Consider the following 25751-nt stretch of genomic DNA (forward strand, 5'->3'; position numbering starts at 1 on the left):
GGTGTTGAACCAGCCTTGTGTCCCAGGGATAAATCCTACTTGGTCATGGTGAATAATTTTCTTAATGTACTGTTGGATCCTATTGGCCAGTATCTTGTTGAGAATTTTTGCATCCATGTTCATCAGGGATATTGGTCTGTAATTCTCCTTTTTGGCGGGGTCTTTGTCTGGCTTTGGAATTAAGGTGATGCTGGCTTCATCAAGATAAGAAGCTTTTGCACAGCAAAGGATACAGTCAACAAAACTCAAAGACAACCTACAGAATGGGAGAAGATATTTGCAAATGACATATCAGATAAAGGGCTAGTTTTCAAGATCTATAAAGAACTTATTAAACTCAACACCAAAGAAACAAACAATCCAATCATGAAATGGGCAAAAGACATGAACAGAAATCTCACAGAGGAAGACATAGACATGGCCAACATGCATATGAGAAAATGCTCTGCATCACTTGCCATCAGGGAAATACAAATCAAAACTACAATGAGATACCACCTCACACCAGTGAGAATGGGGAAAATTAACAAGGCAGGAAACAACAAATGTTGGAGAGGATGCGGAGAAAAGGGAACCCTCTTACACTGTTGGTGGGACTGTGAACTGGTGCAGCCACTCTGGAAAACTGTGTGGAGGTTCCTCAAACAGTTAAAAATATACCTGCCCTACGACCCAGCAATTGCACTGTTGGGGATTTACCCCAAAGATACAAATGCAATGAAACGCCGGGACACCTGCACCCCGATGTTTCTAGCAGCAATGGCCACGATAGCCAAACTGTGGAAGGAGCCTCGGTGTCCAACGAAAGATGAATGGATAAAGAAGATGTGGTTTATGTATACAATGGAATATTACTCAGCTATTAGAAATGACAAATACCCACCATTTGCTTCAACGTGGATGGAACTGGAGGGTATTATGCTGAGTGAAGTAAGTCAGTCGGAGAAGGACAAACATTATATGTTCTCATTCATTTGGGGAATGTAAATAATAGTGAAAGGGAAAATAAGGGAAGGGAGAAGAAATGTGTGGGAAATATCAGAAAGGGAGACAGAACGTAAAGACTGCTAACTCTGGGAAACGAACTAGGGGTGGTAGAAGGGGAGGAGGGCGGGGGGTGGGAGTGAATGGGTGACGGGCACTGGGTGTTATTCTGTATGTTAGTAAATTGAACACCAATAAAAAATAAATAAATAAATTAAAAAAAAAAAGAAAGAAAATGAAAAAAAAAAAAAAAAAGGAAAGAAAGAAACTGACCCTTAATTGCTCATAATAGAGTATTGATCACTTTTCATGTTCTGTGAAGTATGACCTAAATAGCTTTATTTATTTTTTTTTAATTTTTTATTTATTTATGATAGTCACACAGAGAGAGGGGGAGAGGCAGAGACACAGGCAGAGGGAGAAGCAGGCTCCATGCACCGGGAGCCCGACGTGGGATTCGATCCCGGGTCTCCAGGATCGTGCCCTGGGCCAAAGGCAGGCGCTAAACTGCTGCGCCACCCAGGGATCCCCTAAATAGCTTTAACTTCTTGAATCATACACATCTTTAGAATCTGATGAAAATACGGATAATTGCTCATACACAATTTTGCACGTGGCTTGAGGAGTTTTGTAGATCTTTAACTTCCCTGTATTAGGTTATTGTATAGTTAGGTAAGACACAATTTATGAAGACCACAAGAAAATGCTTTAAATTTTTCTAGTGATAGTTTAAAGTGTCAGTTTATATTAGTTTGTATGTCTTTTGTCCAGTTTTTTGGCTTAAATAGCTATGCTTCTTGCCATAGCAACTCTGTCTTCAAAATTCTTAACTGGTGGTAGAGAAACACAAAGAAAGTAAGTGATAGTATGTTGTGGGAATGTGGAGGAAGGATTGATTATGACTGAAGTCTGAAAGAAGACTTCATAGAGGAGGTGGCCTTTGAAATGGGGTTTTGCAGAGTGAAAAGAATTTTGATAGGAAAAATAGAAAAGCAGGGAATGCCTTGCTTAAGGACCAGTGTGTAGGAAGGTAGAAAATATTAGAAGTTAACAATGTGGATTATGGCAAATAGTTTGGTATGAGTTAAAATGTTGGATGCTCATCATTGTGAGGATAAAGTTCACAGGATAATATAAGGAAAGACCCGGAGTGGTAGAGATGTGACTCAGGAAGTGGTAGTTCAGCTTTTATTTCTTTATTGTGTAGTTCCTTCCTAATTTGAGTTTTAAAAGTAGAAAGATTGAGAGCAATTTAAATGCTAACAAAATGATTAAGTAATAATAATTTTAAAAAAGGTCAAGAGGAGCACCTGGGTGGCTCTCTGGTGGGGCACATGGGTGGCTCTGTGGTTGAGCATCTACCTTTGGCTCAGGTGGTGATCCCAGAGTCCTGGGAGCCCGCTGGGAGCCTGCTTCTCCCTCTGCCTATGTCTCTGCCTCTCTCTCTGTGTCTCTCATGAATAAATAAATAAAATCTTAAAAAAAACCACAACAGGATAAGAGTATAAAATTTTCAATAGCAGGACTTCCATGCAGAAGCATAAATAAGTGGCTTTCTTCAGGGTGAGGTTTCAATATACAGAAAATCACAGAGTTGAATTTCCTGATAAAAAGTTAAGTAACAAGTAGTAGTAGAAAGCTGTATTTCACCAGTAGTATGTTTATGTTTTTACTTTGGTATTATAATTCAAGAGTTTTTAAATAAAAGTTGCAGGATATTTTATTTTTATAAGTTTCTGTACTACTTTCTCCCTATCCTTGGAAGTCCCTTTACAGAAAAGATTGATTCATTCTTTCATTTTAAGATTTTATTTTTAAGTAATTTCTACACCCAACATGGGGCTTAAATTTACCATCCTGAGATAGAGTTGCATGCTCTACCAGCTGAGCCAGACAGGTGCCCCGCCTCCCCCTTAAAAAATTTTATTTTTAAGTAATCCCAAAGATTCATTTAATTCCTAGTTTTTGATGACAGTTAATTTTATGTTCTAAAGAGTTTTAACTCTGAACATTTTCAGATGCTGGTGAGTCTAATAAAAGAGAGAATACATCTACAATGGGTGGTTTTGGAGTTGGAAAGAGTTTTGGAAACAGAGGTAAACTGCTTATGATACTTTATAATCACAATTTTAGTGAACCCTAGTTTTTTTTTTCTGTACTCAAGACTCCCTTCCCCTGTGCCTCCCAGTAAGAGATCCATCTTACATACTTCCAAAGGTAAATTTGAATCTTCATCTAGTTGAACAAAGAACGAGTAGAAGCTTTGAAGTTCTTTTCTTCCTTAAAAACTTTAAAAACTGTATATCAGAACTGATGCAGAATTTAAGATCAAGACCAGTACTGTGTAGGTGGAAGACTTCTGAAGCATTTTGGAAACCCAGCAGTTAAAGAGGATAGAATGGAGGGAAGGGGCAGTTGTAGAGGGAAGTAGATAGAATAATCCTTTTCTGAACCAACTTGAAAGATTGCAAATCTTGAAATGGATTAAATAACTCAAAATTTAGGTTTCATGGTAATATACTCTTTCTGTACAGATTGTTTTTATTTTGAAATTATTTATCTTTTCAAGGAAAACCTTTTTTGTCACCTAATCCTATTGGTACTTATTTTTGTATCATAATTATGTATTAAATTTCTGTGCTAAAAGCGATGTTAGATTTATGAACCTGAGATATTAAGTAGCTTTATGTATACATTCTGCATATAAATTTAATATGTCAGACAGTAATTGGTTTCTGTATTGCAGAAACCATGATTTAATACATTTAATATTTTATAATTTAGCTTAAATACTGATTGACAGCCATCTTATAGGGACATTTAATTTTAATGAATATTACTCTGAATATCTTTGCACTAAAGATCATTTTTTAAGATCCAACATTTAATACTTTTGTGAAATACTACTGATAATGCATTTAAAATTAATTTTAGAGATGTATCTGTATGCTCCAGAGACACATAAATCTAGATACAGGTTTTTATTATATGAAAAATTTGAAAGCAGAGATAAATGAAAGATGTAAAAAAAATTTTTTTAACAAAAAATGTTGGAAGAATTTCCTTATTATTGAGATGGGAAGGATTATTAAAGATTAGATTATAATTTGGTATTGTCCACTGGTGGATCAAGAGATTGAGTTAATTTATAAGGTTTTAAAAACTTTGATCTTTTGAATAGAAAATATATAGTGTTTATGTTGATATATATACCCCTATTCTGACCATCTGTATATAGAAGCATATGACATTTGAGGTAATATAACATTGGCTGGACATTTTACCTTCATTAATTGACACAAGGCAGAAGTCATAATCCAACCTGTGTTGGTTTTCTTTCAGTGTTTATATATAGTTCTTTGTGGTTTATCCTATTTTAAAGGGTCATCATAACTAATAACTAGCAGTCCCTTTTTTGTTTGTTGTTTTTTTTTTTTTTTTTTTTGGTTTACCATAGAGGTATAGGTATTGTCAGAAGTTTACAAGTTTAATTTTCTCTTTTGTATAGGTTTTTCAAATAAGTTTGAAGAAGGTGATAGCTCTGGTTTCTGGAGAGGTGAGTTCAATGTTTTTTGTAGTAGCTTTTAAAATGTAATGTTCAAAGTACATGCTAAAGAGAAACTAAGATTAAGTGTCATAGTCTTTTTCAATTCTAATTTATTTAAACCTGATTTTACAAAGCAGCTGTAGGGGCATTTGGGTGGCTCAATTGGTTAAGCATCTTTCTCTGACTTAGGTCATGATCCCAGAGTCCTGGGATCGAGCCCAACACTGGGCTCCCTGCTTGGTGGGAACCCTTTTTCTCCCTTTACATGCTTGTTCTCTCTCTCTCTCTCTCTCTCTGTCAAATAAATAAAAATCTTTAAAAAAATATATAAAGCAGCTATAGCCAGAGCCTTAACCAAGGATTCAGGTGTCCTAGTTTGACCTTTTGCAACCTGCCTTAGTTAATCTATGAGGTGCAACTTTTTTTTTTTAAACTTTATTTTTTTTTTAAGATTTTATTTATTCATGAGAGAGAGAGAGAGAGAGGCAGAGACACAGGCAGAGGGAGAAACAGGCTCTATGCAGGGAGCCTGACATGGGACTCGATCCCGGGTCTCCAGGATCAGGCCCTGGGCTCGAGACGGTGCTAAACCGCTGAGCCACCCGGGCTGCCCGAGGTGCAACTTTTGAATGGTTTCTTTCCTTAAGAAAAAGTGGATAATGGAAAGAACAAAACTCCATGTCCATATATACATACAATTTAGGACATGCAGGTCCCTCTTCAGCCTCACGTAATTTTTAACAGTGGGAAAAGATTCATGAGAATGTGGATTACTGCTGAAATCAGGACATTTCTGGCAAAGGTACTAACCAACTGGTTTGGAGGAATACAGAGAATGATGAAAGTAGAGTAATGTTATCAGAAGATAGATTATTGTAAGTAATAGTGCTTTTAAGTAGATTTAAGTAGATTTGGGTGAGAGTGCTTTTAAGTAGATTAAGTAGATTTGGGTGAGACCTTGGAACCTATATTTAAAAAGCATCACTGGTGATTCTGATGTCTTCTTATTGGTAATCACTTATCTGTGGAATGTTTTTTCTTTTTTTTAAAAAAAGAGGAAGAGGGTGGGTGGGCAGAAGGGGAGAGAGAGAGAAAGAATCTTAAGCAGTCTCCATGCCCAGTGCAGAGCCCATGTGGGGCTCTGTCTCATGACCTAAGCTGAAATCAGTAGTCGGACACTTAACTGACTAAGCCACTCAGGTGCCCTTATCTGTAGACTCTTAATAACATAATATACTTTGGAGCTGCAGACTTTGTTTCCTGTCCCTGCTATGTGAATGACTAAGAGCAAGTTGCTTAATTTCTCAGAGCCACAGTTTGTATTCTGCAGAATGGAGGACGTCTGTATTATAGGTTGTTAGGCAGGCTTAATGAAAATATGAAGTTTAATACCAGACACATTCATGGTAAATGCCATCTATCTTCATTAAATATTTGAGAGTTAATCTCATTGTACTTTTAACAGTGATTCTCAAAATCAAAACCAAGCCTAGACTGATCACCATAAAACCCTTTGGAATTAGATAGGGTTTTAATATACCTATAAGACTGTTTCTTTCCCTAAGCCATTGTCAGTCTCATTCTTCCTGATTTTCTGTGCTTTTTTCATCTTATTCAAATGAAAATATACCTAACATAGAACAAATATTTGATGGAAGGAAAAAATGACCATTTTAATTCTTTTCCATTTCTATTTTACTTAATCTTCCTTTTTAAAATCATTGAATATTCAAGATCATTTTCACTTAGCCCAGACCTTCTTCCCTTGTTGATTTTTATCAGTGGTAGGCCAGAGCACTTTTGAACGCAAATTCTAGTTTCTCATGGAACCTGAAAGAACTTTCCTCCAAAATAGTCTTTCTTCTTTCTCAAGCTTACTTCCCCTAAAAATAAAAAAAAAATGTATATGGATTGAGTTCTTTCATTCTTAAAATTGTTGTTGATACGATGAGGAACAGATTCTGATATCATGATAGAGCTTTTATTCTACACACAAATAGCATCTTTTGTGGTTATTTTCCCTGCAGTCTCATTTCTTCCAGCTGGTTTAGTTAGTGATAAAGACCTTTAATTTTGGATTTAGACACTGTAGGTTTAAGACCCAAATTCTCCTCTTCTCAGTTATGTTACCTTGAAAAAACATATTAAGCTTCTCTGTATTTCATTTTTTCTATTTATAGAAAGAATAATACCTATTTTACAAGGTTTTTGTGAAGATTTAAAAAGTACATGTTATTCCTTTAGAACAGTGCTAAACCATACTGAATTCTGCATTACTATTTTAAAAATTATGTGTATAAATATGTTTATATTGGATATCTAATATATTTACATACTAAATATATATTTAATATACTTAATGTATCGTTATTTCTGTTTATATGTTTAAGTATTTATACTTTACATGTTATGTATATTTTGCATGTTTTCTATAATTAATTTTCATGTAATATATGGTCATAGCTAATCTTGGGATGATATTTCTTTTTTGTTTGTGCTTGGCTTTATTTCCTAACTTTACAGAAATTCTTTTTTTTTAATAACTATTTTGAAATAGTATGAGCCTCATTACAAGTTAGAAAAATAGTAGAGAGTTTCCTTCCCCTTCTCCTATTGCAATTGTACTCTTCACCCAACTTCACCTGATGTCATTTGCCTATTATAATTTCCAGTGGGGTCAAAATACAGGTTTGTTTTAGGGGAATAACTGGACAAAGACACTGTGAGACCCCTTTGTCCTTGTCAGATCTCAAATTAATTTGTAGATTTTTCTTATATAAGGCAATAAATGTTAGCTGTCCTCATTATTCCAGGGATGGCCAAGCTTTCCAAAATTCTTTCCTTCCTGTTAAGCTCCCTTGTAGTGTTAAAGCCTCCTTCCTGGAAAGTTGTCAATATTAAAAGGCTCTTTAGGAAATATTTGGTATTTGTTGACTTCATTTCAAGTAGGAGCCTACAACAAGAGCCCTGGGTTATTTCTTTAAAATAATATTAATTGTTAAGTAGATTAGTACTTTTGCATAGGAACTTAACTGATATCTTCTAAGCTTTCTAGATACTTGATGTCATTACTATGACATAAAGGTCTCGGATTTTAAACAGTAATGACATGTAGCAAGGTCTCTTGAAACTGTTTCTGTAATCCCCAAATGTGGCTTTGTTGGAATCTTCCAGAAAGCTTAAAGTTATTACTTAAAGTCATATTACTAACATATTTTTAAACTTTGAAAAATTATTTATTTGTTGCTGATAAACATCTCTGGGTGTGGATTCTAGGAATTAGTTAATTTATTTTATTTTTTTCTAGGAATTTATTTTTAACAAACTTTCTAGCTAATCCTTAGGCAGCCTTCACTGTAGTGATTCTTATTCCACTGGTTAGAAAATGGTAATGTTACTTGATAATGTCATTAAAAACAGAAAAAACAAGATATCCCCCAATTGTTTCATTAGGATGATTGGGGAAAAGTTTGCATATGTTTAAAAAAAACCACTAATGCCTAAGATTTAGTAAGAAAGGCAAATTACAGACATATTGATAGCATTTTAAAAAGAATTGTCGGGGATCCCTGGGTGGCTCAGTGGTTTAGTGTCTTGCCTTTGGCCTAGGGCGTGGTCCTAGAGTCCTGGGATCTAGTTCTGCATCAGGTTCCCTGCATGGAACCTGCTTCTCCCTCTGCCTGTGTCTCTGCCCCCCACCCCACCCCCCATGTGTCTCATGAATAAATAAAATCTTAAAAAAAAATTGTCATGTATTTCTCATGGTGTATGGCCTACATTTAAGAACCACTTGACTGCTTTAATAGTTTAGATATTTCTTTTTTTAAAATAAATTTTATTTATTCATGAGAGACACACAGAGGCAGAGACATAGGCAGAGGGGAGAAACAGGCTTCTCTCAAGGATCCTGATGTGGAATTCGATCCCAGGACTGGGATCATGCCCTAAGCCAAAGGCAGATGCTCAACCTCTGAGCCACTCAGGTGTCCCTTGTTTAGATAATTCTGAAACCATTTTCAATCGTATCAATATTGATGACATTCTTATTTTTTTACTTGTGTGGAGCACTTGGGAAATAGTGAGTTCTCAGTTATACACTTAACATTTAACATTTAGATACGTGAAATGATTTGTATAGTTGACTGAATAATGTCTTTTTCTGTTGCTAAAATTATTTCAAGCATTAAAATGTTCAAAAAAATAAAACTAAAAAAAGAATTAAAATGTTCATATTTTAACTTAATACTCATTTTCCTCACTAATTTATACTGTGATAGTGCTTTTCTTTAGGTATTACAACTTTAAAGTTAATTATTTAGATCCTATTCACATGTTAAATTTTTATTCAAGAATCTAATAATGACTGTGAAGATAATCAAACACGGAACAGAGGATTTTCCAAAAGAGGCGGTAAGGACCACATTTTGGAATGATTTGTACTTAGACTTTCTAAGGTCACTGGATTTTTTTTTCCCTAAAGATCCCCAGAATGTGCTGTGAAGTACAGAATAGGGACTGTGAGTTCTGGTCAGTCACAATATCTATGAACTGGGATGTCTCTCTGAATAGAATATTTGGATTTGTGGGAGAGTGAAGACCCCCATTTTGTTCGGGTCTGGCAGTGCTCTACCATACTCTGCTGATTCGGCCTCTAATGAAGTTGAGGTGAGATGGTATAAACATTACTATATTTAATTCTTGATAATTTCTGGGTAGACATGTTAAAATAGCAACAATAAAACCCATGAAAACATAGTGAACTTATAAAATTTTTAAAGTTGTGCAAACCTACTTATGATAAAAGAGTTTATTCTTAGGAACAATATATGATAATCAGATACATCATTTTACTGTATTGAGAACATCATTTTCTTTTGCCCATTAGATAGCCCATTGAACACCAGGCCCTTCCTAGTACAGCTAGGACTCGTATGCCCTTCAAAATAGCCTTCTTAGGGCTGTGAGGTGGGGAAGAATTTGGTGAATGAGGGTTAACTATTTGTCATAAATTGGGATGTTTTTTAATGATTGCAGGGGGATGTGTAATGACGAGGAGAAAGTTTAGCTAAGAAAAAGCCAGATTCTTCTTTTAGAATTGCCTTTTTCCCCCTTTAACAAGCAATTTTTAACATTTAATGTTCCTCAGACATTGTTCTTAGTTTTAAATATTTGGTTGTTTTCTGCAGCCCAGTATCTTCCTCAATATTTTCTTTCTTTCTTTTTTTAATATTTTCTTTAAATTAGTCTAATTCATATTTAAGTGAGGTAATCAAAAGTCAGTTGCAGATCTTTATGCTTAATCCTGGCTTAATGACTAATATAGAATGACTGGCAGGGAATCGTTCATTTTTGCACATCTCTGATGGCTATTCTATTTAATTATATATATTTGGAGGTAGAAAATTTGCACATAGTGGTCACTCAGTAAATTACCAATATGTATGCATTAATATAAGCATATTTAAGTTTATATTGAAATATGACATATATATATATAGCACCAGACATGTGCATACCTCATTCGTACCTGTGTAGCTCAATGATTTCTCATTAACTGAACACACTTGGGCTTAGTGTGTTTATAAGCATCCAAATCAAGAAATAGAAATTACTGGCACCTCCAGAAGTCCCTTTAATGCTCATTTTCATTCACTCCCACTCCATGGTTAACTTTTATTGTGACTTATAGCAACTTAGGTTAATTTTCTGTTTTTGTACTTGATATAAATGGAATCATGCAACATACTCTTCTCTGTCCATCTTCTGCTTAATGTATTTGTGAGATGCATTCATAGTGTTGTTTGCAGTTGTAGATCATTATTGCTATAAGGTTCTTTGGTTCTACTGTTATGCTAATGATGGCTGTTTGGATGTCTTTCAGTTTTAGGCTATTTTGAAGCTGCTGCTGTGGATGTTCTAGTACATTTCTTTTGGTACTATTGGTATATATTCAGAAGTAGAATTGCTGGCTCATAGATTTTGTATATTTTTTGCTTTAATAGCTATTGTCAAATGTTTTCAAGATAGGTGTACTAAGGTATACTCCCACATCTTCACCAACGCCTGGTATTTTCTTTTTAAGTTTAACCATTCTACTAAGTTTGTGGTGATATATCTTATTGTGGTTATAATTTGCCTTTTCTTGATGGACTAATGAAATATGCAGTGCTTCATATGTTCACTGGCCATTGCACATCATCTTTTGTGTAGTGCTGACTCAAATCTTCTGCCACCTTTTCTGTTGGGTGTTTGTTTTTACCTTTTCATTGGCAAATAATTTAAAACTTAGAGAAAGTTTGTAAAGTAGTAAAAATAACTCTTGGATGACATTTATATTGGGAGTCTCTTTGCTTCCTCTAAAGTCATGAAGAGAACTCTCTTCTATTTTTCTTTTAGAATTTTATCTTTTTAGGGATCCCTGGGTGGCTCAGTGGTTTAGCGTCTGCCTTTGGCCCAGGGCATGATCCTGGAGACCCGGGATCGAGTTCTGCATCAGGCTCCCTGCATGGAGCCTGCTTCTCCCTCTGCCTGTGTCTCTGCCCCTCTCTCTCTCTGCTTCTCTCATGAATAAATAAATAAAAATCTTTTAAAAATAATAGAATTTTATCTTTTTAACTTCCACATTCAGATTGTAATTCATCTGGACTTTATTTTTGTATATGGTGTAAATAAGGATCAAGGTACATTTTTTTTTTTCTCCATGAGGGCATCCGTTTGATCCCATATCACATACTGAAACACTTTTCCTTCCACTCTAAACTACAAGGCCTTCTTTGCCCTAAATCAGGGGACAGTATATATGCATGACTGTTCCTGGACTTGGTTCCTTTCCACTAGTTAGTTACTATATTTTGGCATCTTTGCTATATAGCCTGATTAGTGCAATTCATAATAGATCTCAGTATCTGGTAGGCTAAGTCTTCCAAGTTCATTGTTCTTCAGTATTCTGGGTTATTCTTAGGTTTTTGTTTTTGTTTTTTTTTTTTTTTGTATTTCCTTGTGATTTTTAGAATCAGTTTATCAATTTTCAGGAAAAAAACCTAATGACGTATTTTGGGGATTGCATTGAATTTGAGTGGAATGACCATCTTTACAGTATTGAGTTTTAATCCATGAATATCCCCGTTCGAGTAAATCTTTAGTTTTTCCTAGTTGTGTTTTGCAGTTTCCGCTAGAGAGTTATTAAACATCTTTCTTTAAGTATCTGATATTTTGTGATGCATATGTTTTTTATTTATCTATTACTCCATATAACATAGGTTTCACCATTTCAGAGATATACCTCAGTAGTTTTAAATATATTTACTGTTGTATGCCCATCTCATCATTTAATTCCTGAACATTTCCTTTCTCCACCCCCCCCCCCCCCAAACCCTGTGTCTATCAGCAGTTATTCCCATTTCCCTTTTTTTCTCCATTCTTTGACAACCATTAATCGACTTTCTGTAGATATGGATTTGCTGATTCTGGACTTTTCATATAAATGGAATTATGTAATATGTGGTCTCTTGTGTTTTCTTTCACCTAGGATGATCTTTTCAAGGTTTGTCCGTCCATGTTGTAACATGTGATAGTACTTAATTACTTGTGATGGCTGAGTAATATTTCACTATACAGTTATACAACATTCTGTTTATCAGTTGATTGATTACTGGGTTGTTTCTATTTTTGGGTTATTATGACTAATACTGTTATCAACTTCTGTGTACAAGTTTTATGTGAACATATGTTTTCACTTTTCTGGTACATATACCCAGGAGTGAAAATGCCAGATTATTTTTCACAGCAGCTTCACCAATTTATATTCCTTCCAACAGGGTATAGGTGTCCCAGTTTCTCTGTACCCTCACTGATCTGTGTTACTGTATGTCTTGTTGGCAGTAGTGATTTTTGTGGGTGTAAAATGGTATCTCATTGTCATTTCGATTTGTGTTTCCTGATGGCTGGCTGTATGTTGAACAGCTTTTCATATGTGTATTGGCTATTTGTATCTCTTTTGAAGAAAGGTGTATCCAGATCATTTGCTTATTTAAAAAATTGGTTTGTCTTTTAAAGAATTCTTTTTATCTTCTTGATACATGTTCTGTCAGATATATGGTTTGCAGATATATTCTCCTGTTACCTTTTTGTTTTCTTGATGGTGTTCTCTGAAGCACAGAAGTTTTAAATTTTGATGCTGTCTAGTTTATTTTTTCATTTGTTGGTTGTGCTTTTCTTGTATCTAGAAAACCTTTGCCTCTTACGGGGTCATGTAGATTTCACCTATGTTTCCTTCTAATACTTTTATTATTTTGCTCTTTAGTCCCTTCTGAGTTCATTTTTGTATGTGATATGAGGGAGGGTTCCTACTTCATTCTTTTGCAAGTGACTATCCCAGTACCATTTGTTCATGTTTTATATTGTTAGGTATAGGTGTAAATCTCTTTAAATTTATCCTATTAGGAGTTGATTAAGCTTCTTGGATGTGGGAATTAATATTTTTTGTCAAATTTGAGAAAATAACTATGACATAAAATCTGCTATTTTAATTAAATTTAACTGTATAATTAAATGTCATTAAGTACATTTACAGTGTTGTACAATTGTCACCACAGTTTCCAAAATTGAAACAGAAACATAAGCAGAAATCTGTATCCATTATATAGTCCCTTTATTTTCTTCCTCTGAGTTCCTGGTAAACTCTATGTTTTCCTTGAATTTGCCTCTATTCTAGGTATTTTATACAAGTGGAATCATACATTTTCTCTTTTGTGTCTGGCTTAATTCACTTAGCATGTTTTCAGTGATTGTTCATGTTTGTAGCATGTATTTGAACAAAGAACATTTCTTTTTATGGCTGAATAATTATCCCTTGTATGTATAATACCACATTTTATCCATTCATCTATCGATGAACATTTGGGGTTTTTACTTACTTTGGCTATTGTGAATAATGCTCCTGTGAACATTCATATATATGTGTCTGTTTGAGTCCTTGTCTTTGCATCTTTTGATATATGCCTAGAAGTGGAATTGCCAGGAGATGGAACTGAAGTAAGTTGAAATATGCCACAGAGTTCACTGTTTCTTGCTGAGAATCAGCTTTTATTTTATTTTATTTTATTTTATTATTTATTTATTTATTTTTTTGAGAGAATCAGCTTTTAAAAAATAGTCTCTGGATTACTGCAAGCCTGATTAGTTTTCATTTTGGAAAATGTTAATTCTGATAGTTTTTGTTCATTTTTTTTTTCTTTTTTGGAGAAGCAGAATTTGGAGTTTCTCACTTTGCAGTTTTTGCTGATGTTAGTGATCTATATCATTTAAAATTTTTCATTTTGTTTGCTAGTATATAGAAATAAAATTGAATTTTGTATATTGAAGGTTGAGTGACCTCGCTAAATTTATGGTAAGTACTTTTTGAAATGAAATATTCATGTTTCTTTTACACAAAGTTTAAATGATTTATAAAATTACTCTTTAAGAGCTGCAAGAGATTGTCAGTTGTCACTTCTGAAATGCAGAATATACTTCATGGAAGGACTAATGTCACCTTTAAAAATATATTAATGTTATTTTATGAAAAGTGACATTTAAAGTAAATTTTGAAATATTTCAAGAACTCAGAAAAGCACAGAATATTCTAAACACTTGTATACCACTACCTGGATTTAACAGGAACTTTTTGTCATATGTTACTTCATATATAGAAAAAAAAATCCACAATTGTTGGAAGACCCACCTTCCCTCTGTATTTTATATATCATTTTCCCAGAGGTAACTTTTTAAAAACATTGGTGTGTAGAGTATACTCCTATTCATACTTTTAAAAAGTTTATTATACCTAGTTTTTGTGATTTTTTTTTTAAAGATTTTAAGTAGTCTCTGTACCCAGTAGGGCTCAAACTTATAACTCCGAGGTCGAGTGTTGCATGCTCTACTGATGAAGGCAGCCAGGCACCCCAACCCCCATTTTTGTGACCTTTTTATTCCAAGTTTTTAAAGATTTATATGTTGAAGTATAGTTCTAATTCATTTATTTTAACTTTTATAATGTTTTACTTACCTTGTCAATTTATTATTTTCTATTCTTAAAAAATATTTTATTTACTTATTCATGAGAGACACTATCGGGAGCCTAATGTGGGACTTGATCCCAGGACCCCAGGATCATGACCTGAGCCAAAGGCAGATGCTCAATCACTGAGCCACCCAGGCGTCCAAAAACAAATTATTTTTAAAACCATGTAGAATATGTAAAGTTTCTATCCCTACCTTCTAACCAGAAAGTCATGCAGAATTTTAATTCTGTAGGATATCCATGTTCTTTTTACCTCTAATTATTAGGCTCCTTATATAATTAGAAACTGGCATAAGCTTTGGGGAAAAAAAGAGAATGTTCATTTAAATGTGTATCTCCTGTGTATGGAATTAAAAGCTATAGATACTGGAGATAGGGAGTCATTATATAGTCATTTGCTTAGTAGAGAAACTATTTTTGAAAAGGCACCAAATTGAATTTACAGAAAGCAGTAGTTATTGATTGAAAACATAATAGATTAAACAGATTAAACGAAGATGAGTAGAATAAATGAATCCAAAGATAGATCTGAGGAAATTCTGTTTGAGAATGGAAAACACGAAAGCATTTAATTGATATGGGAGATAAAATAAGAAGCTCTGTTATTCTAACAAATGTCTAAGTATCACTTGAAGAGAGAACAGAGAAAATGGGAGGAGGTGAAGCAGGAAAAAGAAGGCTATTCAGAGACTAGTTGAGAGACTTTTCCAGAGTTAAGGAGGTACAAGAATCTTGAGCAAATGAAAAAAAAAATTCCACCCTTATCTGTATATTGACATTGCAAAATTACTAAGATAAAAATAATTAGAACTAACAGAGAAAAAAGACAGATACACCTGTAAAGGAACAACAGAGAGCAGAATTTTTTCCCCATAAAGGTGGAGAACATAATAGAGTAGAATTTAGAATCCTGAGGGAGAGTAGTTCTGAATCCAAACTGCTATATCCAGATAATTTAGGTGTCAGAAAACACCCAGATAAAGATGATGTTGAGTACTGTCAGGCCACTGAGGAAAGAACTACTTAATTATGGTATTAGCAGGAAAGAAACAATGCAACAAGAAAGAAGTAGGAAGCAATGATGAGCAAAACTAAATAAACACACATTTTAAAATTGATAAACATATTGGTAAACAAGTAAGTCTGACTCTAGAAGATTGTAGTAATGTAAATTAATTTAGGGGTTTTAGAAATAACTAAAATACTAGCAAATGAAAATACTTTAGTTCTTTGTCAACTCAGTAGGAAAGAGAACAGATTGAAACTAATTTCAGAATTTCTTAAAAATGGTAAAATTGAAGGATAATAAGAAAAAGGATGTAATATATAACCTACTAGTGGAAGAAATCCAGTAGAATAGAAGGCTAGGACTTTGAGGAAGGAGACAAGGCTGAAAATAAATACTTCTTATTTATACTGAAATTGAGAATAAAGCAAAAACATAAAATGCAGCGTTTGGAAAATCGATTGGACAGAAAGGAGAACAAAATACATTAAAAAACTCAGGGTAAGGAGAACACAAAATAGGGTGATAGAAGTAAAAAATGGATATGTAAGTAATCATAATATATGTTAACAGTAAATGTAATTTCAATGTAGAGTTGAAAATAGAAAAAAATGTCAGTCCAAGATTAACCCCAATAAACTGACATAGAAATGGGAGACAAAATAGACTCTAAAGCAGACATATTAAGAATAAAGAAATAATTACTTAGTGATAAAAGTCAAGTTTACTGGGAAGTTATTATAGTTTGGAACATGGCTTGAAATCTAACAACATATTTTTAAGTATTTAAAGTAAAAGTAAACATAATTATATGGAAAAATTTGCAAATTCTAGTTAAACCTCTAATCCTGGATTTAAATAATTTTTCCCTTAGAATTGACAGAATAAGCAGACCAGACTGATTAAGACTGTGAGATCTATGAAGTTTTGAATACCATTTATTAAGCTTGATTTAATATTTGTGCTTGGAATAATATGCCCCATATCATAAATTACACATTTTTTTGCAGCATATGGAAAATACTATAATTTTACCATCAGTTAAGGCGAAGAGGTAGCCCCAAAATATAACAGAATTTATCACAAACTGTGTCCTCTTGTTAAAGTATCATGAAAGTAGAAATCCATAATGAAAAGCCTAACCCTTGAGATTTGGAAACTGAAAATTTCAATTTATGAATTAAAATTCATATGGCAGTAATAATGTATTTAGAACTGAATTGGCAGTAAAAACATCAAAACCTATTAAGCAGCTAACTTTTTAAGGAAAGTTTATAGTCTTAAATATATGGAGTAGAAAAGAAGTGAGCTAAGTGTTCAACTTAAGTAATTAAAAACTTAGTAGAAGCCACTTAAAAAGATAATAAACATGAATGAAACAGAAACAATGAAGTATTATTCAACAGTAAAAGTGAAGTACATTTTTACAAATCAACAACAACAACAAAGGTGGATAAAAGAAGCAGGACCAAGAATATATTCTGTATAATTCCATTACATAAAGCTCAAACACAAAACTGACCAATATGTTGCATAAAGATATGTACATGGTTGCTAAAATTAAGAGCAAGGAAATTAAAAATAATTTAGGATATTGGTTGAGAAAGAAAGGGAAATATTATAGAGAAAAAGACTATCCATGGCTCCAGAGGTATTGAAAATTTTTTGTTTTAAGCTGGGTAGTGAGTCCATAGGTTTTGATTTTATTTTTTAAACTTGTGTGTGTGTGTGTGTGTATATATATATATGTATATATATACACACACACACACACACACATATATATATACATATGTTTTATATATTTTATTTATTCATGTTCACACACCAAAGTAACATACCTTAAAAAGAAGTGGATCAAAAAGATAAACTGTCTCTTGAAAAGAGATAAACCCCAACAAAGTTTATTCAAAGATAAAGAGGCACAAATAAATTAGAATTAAAAGGTGGATATAATTATTGACAAAAAGATTATTGCCAGATTGAGGAATCTAAGTTTTAAGTAGTAGATGTATAACTCTGAATTTACCTTACATTAAGTCTGCCCTTAAGGTTTTAAAAACACATGTACTTCAATAGCAAGAAATATATGGAGAATTTTTACCTTTATTGATCAGTTTCTTTGGGTGTAAAATAGTGACAGATTCATAAACTAAATCTCAGTTTCCTTATTTTCTGCCCAGTTGACATTTTGGTTTTGAATTGATCTTGTTTTGCTGCAGGTGGGATCAAATTTTACTTGAGCTGTTTATTCTGATTTTTGGTATTCAGTTGAATTAATACATTATAGCAGGAAATCAGACTTTATATATGCCTATATATCTGTGCTTTAAGATGTTTTACTATTTTCTGTAAAGAATAAATAGAAGTATAGATTTATCTAATCCTTCTCTACATTGTAAAAATCTTGTTAATGATCCAACTGTGGCAACTTTCATTGTTTTACAAGTGACACTTTTTCCTTTTAGTCATTTTTAGTTTTTTTTTTTTTTTAAGTAAACTCTACCCTCAACATGGGTTTAAACTCAAGACCCTGAAGCCAGGAGTCACATATTCTACCAACTAAGCCAGCCAGCCACCCCTAGTCAGTTTTAGTTTTTTCAAAGCAAGCATTGTGTTTTTTTTTTCCTAAATTGTAGCTATGTTTGTTTATGTTAGTTAAGTTGAACCCTTATAGGTCAAATATGGCAGTTCTTTTTAATAACTATTAATGTCTTAAAATGTTTAAGGTCATTGAAATATCCAGGGCTTAAATTAAATTTGGCCACCATTTCTCCAAGATTTTTGTTGTTGTTTTGTATTGTTTTTTTGTGTGTGTGTTTTAATACTATAGGCTTTCAAGATGGAAATGATTCAGAAGCTTCAGGGTCATCTAGAAGAGGTGGAAGAGGTAGTTTCCGAGGTTGCCGTGGAGGATTTGGTCTAGGAAATCCAAGTTAGTAGTGAATTGCAAACGGTGTGCTTTATCTATTAGGTTTTATTTTTCATCATTTCCTCCTTAACACATAATATTGTTGAGAGGATTATATGAGAATAGCTTTTCAGACTGGTACATAATCACTACATTGTATATAACATTATTTTTTAGATCCATATCTAATTGCATACTTGTTAGTTGGAATATATGAATCTTTCTAGAAGTTTGTGTGACTCAGCTCTTTAATCTTATTTAAGTGTTTTAGAGCTCTGATGATAATGACCAAGCTTAGAAAGAGATGGCCTTCTCTAAGTTTCTACCCCTCATTGTACATTTACTAATGTGGCTTTCTCCCTTAAATTACTCCAGCCATCATTCTTTGGAGCTAGGGGTATTGACTTCAGAAGTCACTGTTGGATTGCATTTGTCTCTTAATGGTTAGATTAGTGGTTTTGGAAGTTAAATTTGTAATAATGATTTAATAAATGTGTAAGAGATTAGTGAATTGTCACATTTAAAAAAGAGTAGGGGTCTAGGGGTTGTTGTTCAGGACTTGAAAGCTTTCATTTGGCAACAGTGGGAATAAGGGGGTGCTATTCTGGAGAGTAAGTAATGAGATTATGTAATTCTGAAATTTTGGGGGCAGTAACAGTTTACTTTTTGGAGGTTCTTTAACTTTTGCTTATATGCTATTTTAACATAGCATTGGCCCTAGCTTCTTTTATAAAATAATTTTAATAAAATAAAACTTTGAGGACGTAATTTATAATTGAAAGAAATAGTTTGTGGAGAAGTCCTTTGTATGGTACTTAGAAGAATGCTTATTTTGATTCCTGTAAAATTTAAACTGTTTTGCCTCACATCTTTAATTTCTGGCACTATAATTTGATTTTCTTTTCTTTGCTGTATGGTTTTAAAACTTCTTAAAAGTAACAATCTCATTTTATTATGTACAAATATAGATCGTGAATATGAACAAGATGAGGGGACACAGCGCACTGGTGGCCCTTTTGGTTCTAGAAGACCAGTATTAAGTGGTGCAGGTAAGAAATAGAATTTCTTATTGAATGTTAATAATTTATATATGATTTTAGCTCTACAGTTAGTAACCTAATATGTTTAAGTATACTAGGTTAGCTCATGATTTTCTCTGCTTTTTAGACCAGCAGGCAAAAATTCATGGGCAAGTTTGCCTTCCTTACAAAATTGTGCATTGTGAATTACTTCTTCTCTCTTATCTACCAGTTAATTTGAGGTGTAAATTATAGCTTTAATTGGGGGAAGGAAAATTAAATTTGCAATAGTTTCTAGTTTCTTTTTTTTAAAGATTTTATTTATTCATGAGACACACACACACACACACACACACACACACACACAGATACACAGGCAGAGGGAGAAGCAAGCTCCATGAAGGAAGCCTGATGTGGGACTTGATCTGGGACTCTGGGATCACGCCCTGAGCCGAAGGCAGAAGCTCAACCGCTGAGCCACCCAGGTGTCCCTGCAATAGTTTCAAAGACAGAACTCTGAGTTAGGGGATTTGAAGAGAAAATGAAAACCAACCAAACAAACAAACCACAGTTGTTGATAAAAATGTGCAAATGTGGATAAACTGGTATATCAAGACAATAGAATATTATTGAGCACTAAAAGGAAATGAGCTTTCGAAGTATGAAAAGATAAGGAGGAACCCTAAATGCATGTTATTAAGTGAAGGAAGCCAATATGGATAGGCTACATACTGTATAAGTTCTAACTTTACGAAGTTCTGGAAAAGGAACAACTCTGGAGAAGGGTAAAAACATCAGTGGTTGCCAGGGGTTGTGGGGAGGGATGAATAGCATGAGGATTTTTTAGGATAGTGAAAATACTTTATATGATACATTAATGGTGGATACATGTCATTTTATATTTGTCCAAATGCATAGAATGTACAACATCAAGAGTGAGCCTTAATGTAAACTTGGATTATGCCATGTCAGCTTGAGTTCATCAGCTGTAACAAATGTACTACTCTGATGGGGGATATTGATGATGAGGGAGGCTCTTCAAATGTGGGGGCAGGAGGAGGTATATGGGAAATCTCTGTTCCTTTCCTTCAATTTTTCTGTAAACTCGAAACTCTCAAAAAAAAAAAACAAAACCAGGAAGTCTTTGAACAATGTTCAAATGAAGAAAAGTTTTAAAATAAATGTAGAATTAAGAGATGGATAAATGAAGGGACCAGGAATCCTCAACACTTAATACTTGAATAGAAATAGCTATATGGTTTACATGTTCAAGGAAGAGACCCAATAGGGGCACCTGGGTGGCTCAGTCAGTTAAGCATCTGCCTTCAGCTCAGGTCATGATCCTGAGGTCCCAGGGTAGAGCCCCATGTTGGGCTTCCTGCTCAGCGGGGAGTCTGCTGCTCCCTCTGCCCCTCTACTCACTTGTGCTTGCACGCTCTCTCTCTCTAATAAATAGGTAAAATATTTAAATAAAAAAGGAGAACTGTGTTTAAAAAAATGAGCTGAGTTTTCTCAAAATAATCTGCAAAAAAATGCATTACAGGTAATGGTGACACTTACCAAAGCAGAAGTGGCAGTGGAAGTAGACGAGGTGAGTTCTTACTTGGTTTACCTATAAATGGTTAACATTATGGAATCTCAACTTAATTTTTAAAGTTAAAGGTAACTGTTACTGCTTTTATATACTTTGAGAAGTAGACATTTGTTCCACCTGTTTTGGAGAGTTATTTAATACTTCTCAGTGTAACAGTTCCATTATAGGAATTATATACCATAGATGTATTTGCTCAATGTATGCACAAGGGTGTTGTTCACCGAAGCTTCATTTATAATAAATAAAACCTGAAAAGCAACCAAAATTCATTGACAAATAATGGTTTAATAAATAATATAACCATAAAACGGGATACTGTCCAGATGTTGAAGATTGAAATATGTCTATATGTACATGTTCTTATAATAAAACAATGCTTTTTCATGAGATAGTTATTTAATTTGGCATAAGGCATAAAGTTTCAGTATACATGATTTTGTACTATGAAAAAATTTTTCAGAGTTACAAATGTTTAGATTTCATAATATAAAAGTTAAAATGCTTTCCAGACTAGGAAAATAATAAAACTTGTTTGATGTCTCTGAAAAATCCTCAGTGATCTTTAGTAGTCTGAGAGCATTCAAATAGATGACTCCCTGGAACTGTCTTTATTTCTCCCCTTGATTCTTAGATTCTTCATTATAGAAGGAGGTTATTAATGGCTAGTTAAACTATATCTACAAATGCTCAAATCTTGTTGGGAAAAGGATTTCAAGACCTGTGGATGTTCAGGACAAGGAAGTTAGAGAGCTTGCATGTAAATATATATCCAGTTAGATTTTCAAATAGAATGCAGTTCTTACTCTTTTCTGTGATAATACCAGAAAGTGACTTTAATAGATAACTAGTTATCTAAAACCATGAAGGTAGTATATGGAAAAGAGTTAACGTGACAGGGCTGACTGCTATTCTTCTAATGTCCTGCTTACAAGGTTGTTTTTTGCTTGGCATCTGGGAAATTGGATTTGGGAAGTGTTCTCATCACCCAACTAGTTTTAAGAGTGGCTTACTGTGTCTGGAGTATTTGTACAACAATGTAGTTTTAATACATGCTTTTCATTCAGGAGTGTGGAATATTAGTATGTGCCAACCAGAAAATGTCTACATTTTCAACCTCTAATAAAAACCATGAGTACTGTGTCTCTAATGAGCTTCTCAGGTGGGCAACAGTTTTAACATGTTGTCACAACTTGTTGCTTGGGAAATTAACTGTATCCTGTATGACACCAGTGGGAGAGGACTCTTGGAAACTTGTGTCTAGTTAACTCTGGACTTTGCCCCATGCTGGTTCTCCCTTTCCTTTCACTGTAATAAATCATAGCTGTGCGTATGACTATTCTGAGTCCTGCTGAATCATACAACCTGGGAATGGTAGTGGGGATACCCAATACAGATGGACTTTTAGTTCATTTAAAAAAATGCATTCCTTTGCTGAGGAATATAGAAATGAGGAAAGGGACAGAGCAGCTTAAGTAAAAACTAGTAGTATGAAACAGTATAATTTACATAAAATCAGCATTTTGAATATTAAAGAAACTTAAAATAGTTAAGAATTCTGTCTTGTCTTATTTGTATGAAGGACTTTAAAAATGTCCATTTTTAGAACTTGTTCTCTTTGAAGATAAGCAATGAAAATAAAGAGGTGCATAGCCTTGTATCTTGATTAATTGTCAATATGGATTTCTTTAATTAGGTGGTTACAAAGGTTTAAATGAAGAAGTAATAACAAGCTCTGGAAAAAGTAAGTTTTATTTTAGATAAGGTATTTGATTTTTACAGTGAAAGTTCTTTCACCCCTCAAATAAAAATATATTTATCTCTGGTTTGATTCCCTTTAAGATTCTTGGAAATCGGAAGCTGAAGGAGGAGAAAGTGGTGACACTCAAGGTATATTAATTTTTGTGTGAACCACATGAACGTCTGTTGCATTATAATAAAAATGAAAAATAAGAACAGAGTTAACCTTTTTTTTTATTTGAAGTGAAAACTTTAATGGTAAACATTGGGAAGTTCTTCAGTATTTAAAATTTGATTTTCAGGTTTTGTTTTCCCTCTTAATTTTCTTCTGATCATTGTAATGTAAGCTCTATCTTTTATTTGAATTCTAAGGACCAAAGGTTACCTACATACCACCTCCTCCACCTGAGGATGAGGACTCCATCTTTGCACATTATCAAACAGGCATAAACTTTGACAAATATGATACTATTCTTGTAGAAGTATCTGGACATGATGCACCACCAGCAATTCTGGTCAGTATAATAATTATGTATTGAATATATAGCAAACTTTATGTATAAAATATATAGTATATTTTTGTAAGTTGATATTAATACAAAAATTTCATTTTTCACATATAATGGTTTAGATTAAAAATTGAGACATATCTACCATGTATTACTTATGGAATTAAGGGCTATGTTGAAAGAGTATTAAATTTCATCCCACATTCCCAAACTAGTAAGAGAACTTCCTTTAAATTTACTAAAAAGGGTGTTTTTCCTAGAGATTGAAGATTTCTGCTTCCTAAGTATATAAGAAAAGTCTCCCTTAGGAGAATGATATTCTAAGGAGTTGGTTGGTGCCTTCAGTAGTCTCTGGTTAATGATCATTGTGTTTGTATTTCACAGGTTCTAAGAGGCCAGAAAAAAATGTCTTTAGAACTAGTATCTACAGAGAATATTCTTTAATTCCATCAAGAAATAGTATACAGGCTCTAGATAGTACTTTTGTGCAGGGGCGTATTGGTAAAGTAACTTTAGTAGATAAAGTGGAATTAACAAAAACTTGAGACTAACTCAAATGAAAGAAGTTTATGGAATGATCTGCATAGGATATATGGAATTTAATCATATTCCTCCCCTTTTTGTTTTAGACTTTTGAGGAAGCTAATCTCTGTCAGACACTGAATAACAACATTGCTAAAGCCGGTTATACTAAGCTTACTCCTGTGCAAAAATACAGTATTCCTATTATATTAGCAGGACGAGATTTGATGGCTTGTGCTCAGACAGGATCTGGAAAGACTGTAAGTCCTTTTCCCACATGTATTCTGCCCCATAATCAAACTATTAGCAGTTTTTGAACTTTAGTTCTTATGAAGTAGTTTGAATATTTTTTGTTGGATGGAAGGCTGATGATTTTGATGTCCTGTCATACTGAGTTTTGCTTCTGAATTCTGGTTTTATTGGGGTTTGTGTACTTCTCAAAAAAGAATTTTGAATTGTTTCTGGAGCAATGTTGAAGTTCATAGATGTTTAGTCTGTTTTAAAACAACTCCTTCTGGAACATGGTAGTATCTAAAACAAAACAATTGAGGGGTGCCTGGGTGGCTCAGTTGGTTAAGTGTCTGACTTTTGATTTTAGCTCAGGTCATGATCTCAAGGTTATGAGATTGAGCCCCCTCACTGGACTCTGTGTTGGGCATGGAGCCTGCTTGGAGTTCTCTCTCCCTCTGTCTTTGCCCCTCCCCCCTCAAAAAAAAAAATGATTGAGGGTCAAGGCACCAGAGGTTAGGAAATGCAGAGAAAGAGAGAAAATAAGTTACATAATAAAGTGGATAAAATTTTGGAGTCAAAAGAATGAGAAATAGCAATATGCATTGCACCTGGTCTTTAATATGAAGTAACTTCAGGTTATGCTATCTAAAAGACTGATGAGATCAGGTTGCTCTTAGGACTTACCTCTGGAATCTGTCTGTTAAGTAGGGCTCTTGAGATGAGTCTTAATGACAGACTGTCGTTTCTGAATCATAGAACTGTAGTTCATGCTCTTTTGGTTTTAATCAGCCTCTGTAGTAGAGTTGAAGGGATAATAAATGAGTTGTATAATACAGCAGCTGATGTATGACTTACACATGATTTTGGAGGTAGATTTTAGTGTCTAATTTGCTTAATGAGAAAAACTATAGCACAAAATTTCTTCTGCCACAGTAACTTGACTAAGTGTGGGTAATCCAAATGATTGATTTCCCAATTTTTGTTGTTTGTGTACCACTTTTGGCAGGCAGTCTGAGAATTTTATCTCTACTCCAAAAGGAATTCATTTAGAATAATTGCTAAGTGCAGTGATTTGTATCAGGTTATGTGTACATTATCCTCTGTAAATAAGTTAAAGTTAATTATTTAGAATTGGTGGGTATGATGTGCTTTTCAATTAACGGAAAAAATACCAGCATAAAAGCTAAAGTGTTAAATATTCACTGAAATAAAAATTGTTTTCCTCTCTAATTTTAAATTTATTAGCAAGGTGTAAGAAGAATATAGAGGCTGTAAGGGAGTAAGGAATACATTTACTTCTACAGGGAGAAGGATGATGTATTAAAAAATTTGTAAATTATGTAATTCAACTTCTAGGCAGCTTTTCTCTTGCCAATTTTGGCACATATGATGCATGATGGAATAACAGCCAGTCGTTTTAAAGAGCTGCAGGAACCAGAGTGTATTATTGTAGCACCAACTCGAGAATTGATCAATCAGATTTATCTGGAAGCCAGAAAATTTTCTTTTGGGTATGTACATCTGGAATGCCACTCAAAAGTTTTTCTGTAGAGACTTTTTTCACATATTTTGGGAAGAACTCAGTGTAATCGTGTAATTAGTGTTACTTGATTTAAGTGTACTTCTTCATA

General features: G+C 33.7%; 1 protein-coding gene across 4 annotated transcripts in view; it reads left to right on the forward strand.

Annotated features, from left to right (window-relative positions):
- DDX4 (DEAD-box helicase 4) overlaps positions 1-25751 on the forward strand; it is an 83144-nt gene that overhangs the window by 36249 nt on the left and 21144 nt on the right. Inside the window, exons 5-15 of one of the 4 annotated variants that reach the window (XM_025448173.3) lie at positions 3003-3080; positions 4493-4540; positions 8882-8941; positions 18431-18532; positions 19477-19557; positions 21071-21118; positions 22815-22862; positions 22961-23008; positions 23231-23373; positions 23997-24149; positions 25477-25631. In XM_025448173.3, coding sequence (XP_025303958.1) covers positions 3003-3080; positions 4493-4540; positions 8882-8941; positions 18431-18532; positions 19477-19557; positions 21071-21118; positions 22815-22862; positions 22961-23008; positions 23231-23373; positions 23997-24149; positions 25477-25631 — 964 coding nt within the window. The remainder of the gene's footprint in view (positions 1-3002; positions 3081-4492; positions 4541-8881; positions 8942-18430; positions 18533-19476; positions 19558-21070; positions 21119-22814; positions 22863-22960; positions 23009-23230; positions 23374-23996; positions 24150-25476; positions 25632-25751) is intronic. The other 3 variants (XM_025448174.3, XM_025448175.3, XM_025448177.3) reach the window with 3 other exon arrangements.

The sequence above is a fragment of the Canis lupus genome, chromosome 2 (assembly GCF_003254725.2).
Source record: "Canis lupus dingo isolate Sandy chromosome 2, ASM325472v2, whole genome shotgun sequence".
In the NCBI taxonomy this organism is placed as follows: domain Eukaryota; kingdom Metazoa; phylum Chordata; class Mammalia; order Carnivora; family Canidae; genus Canis; species Canis lupus.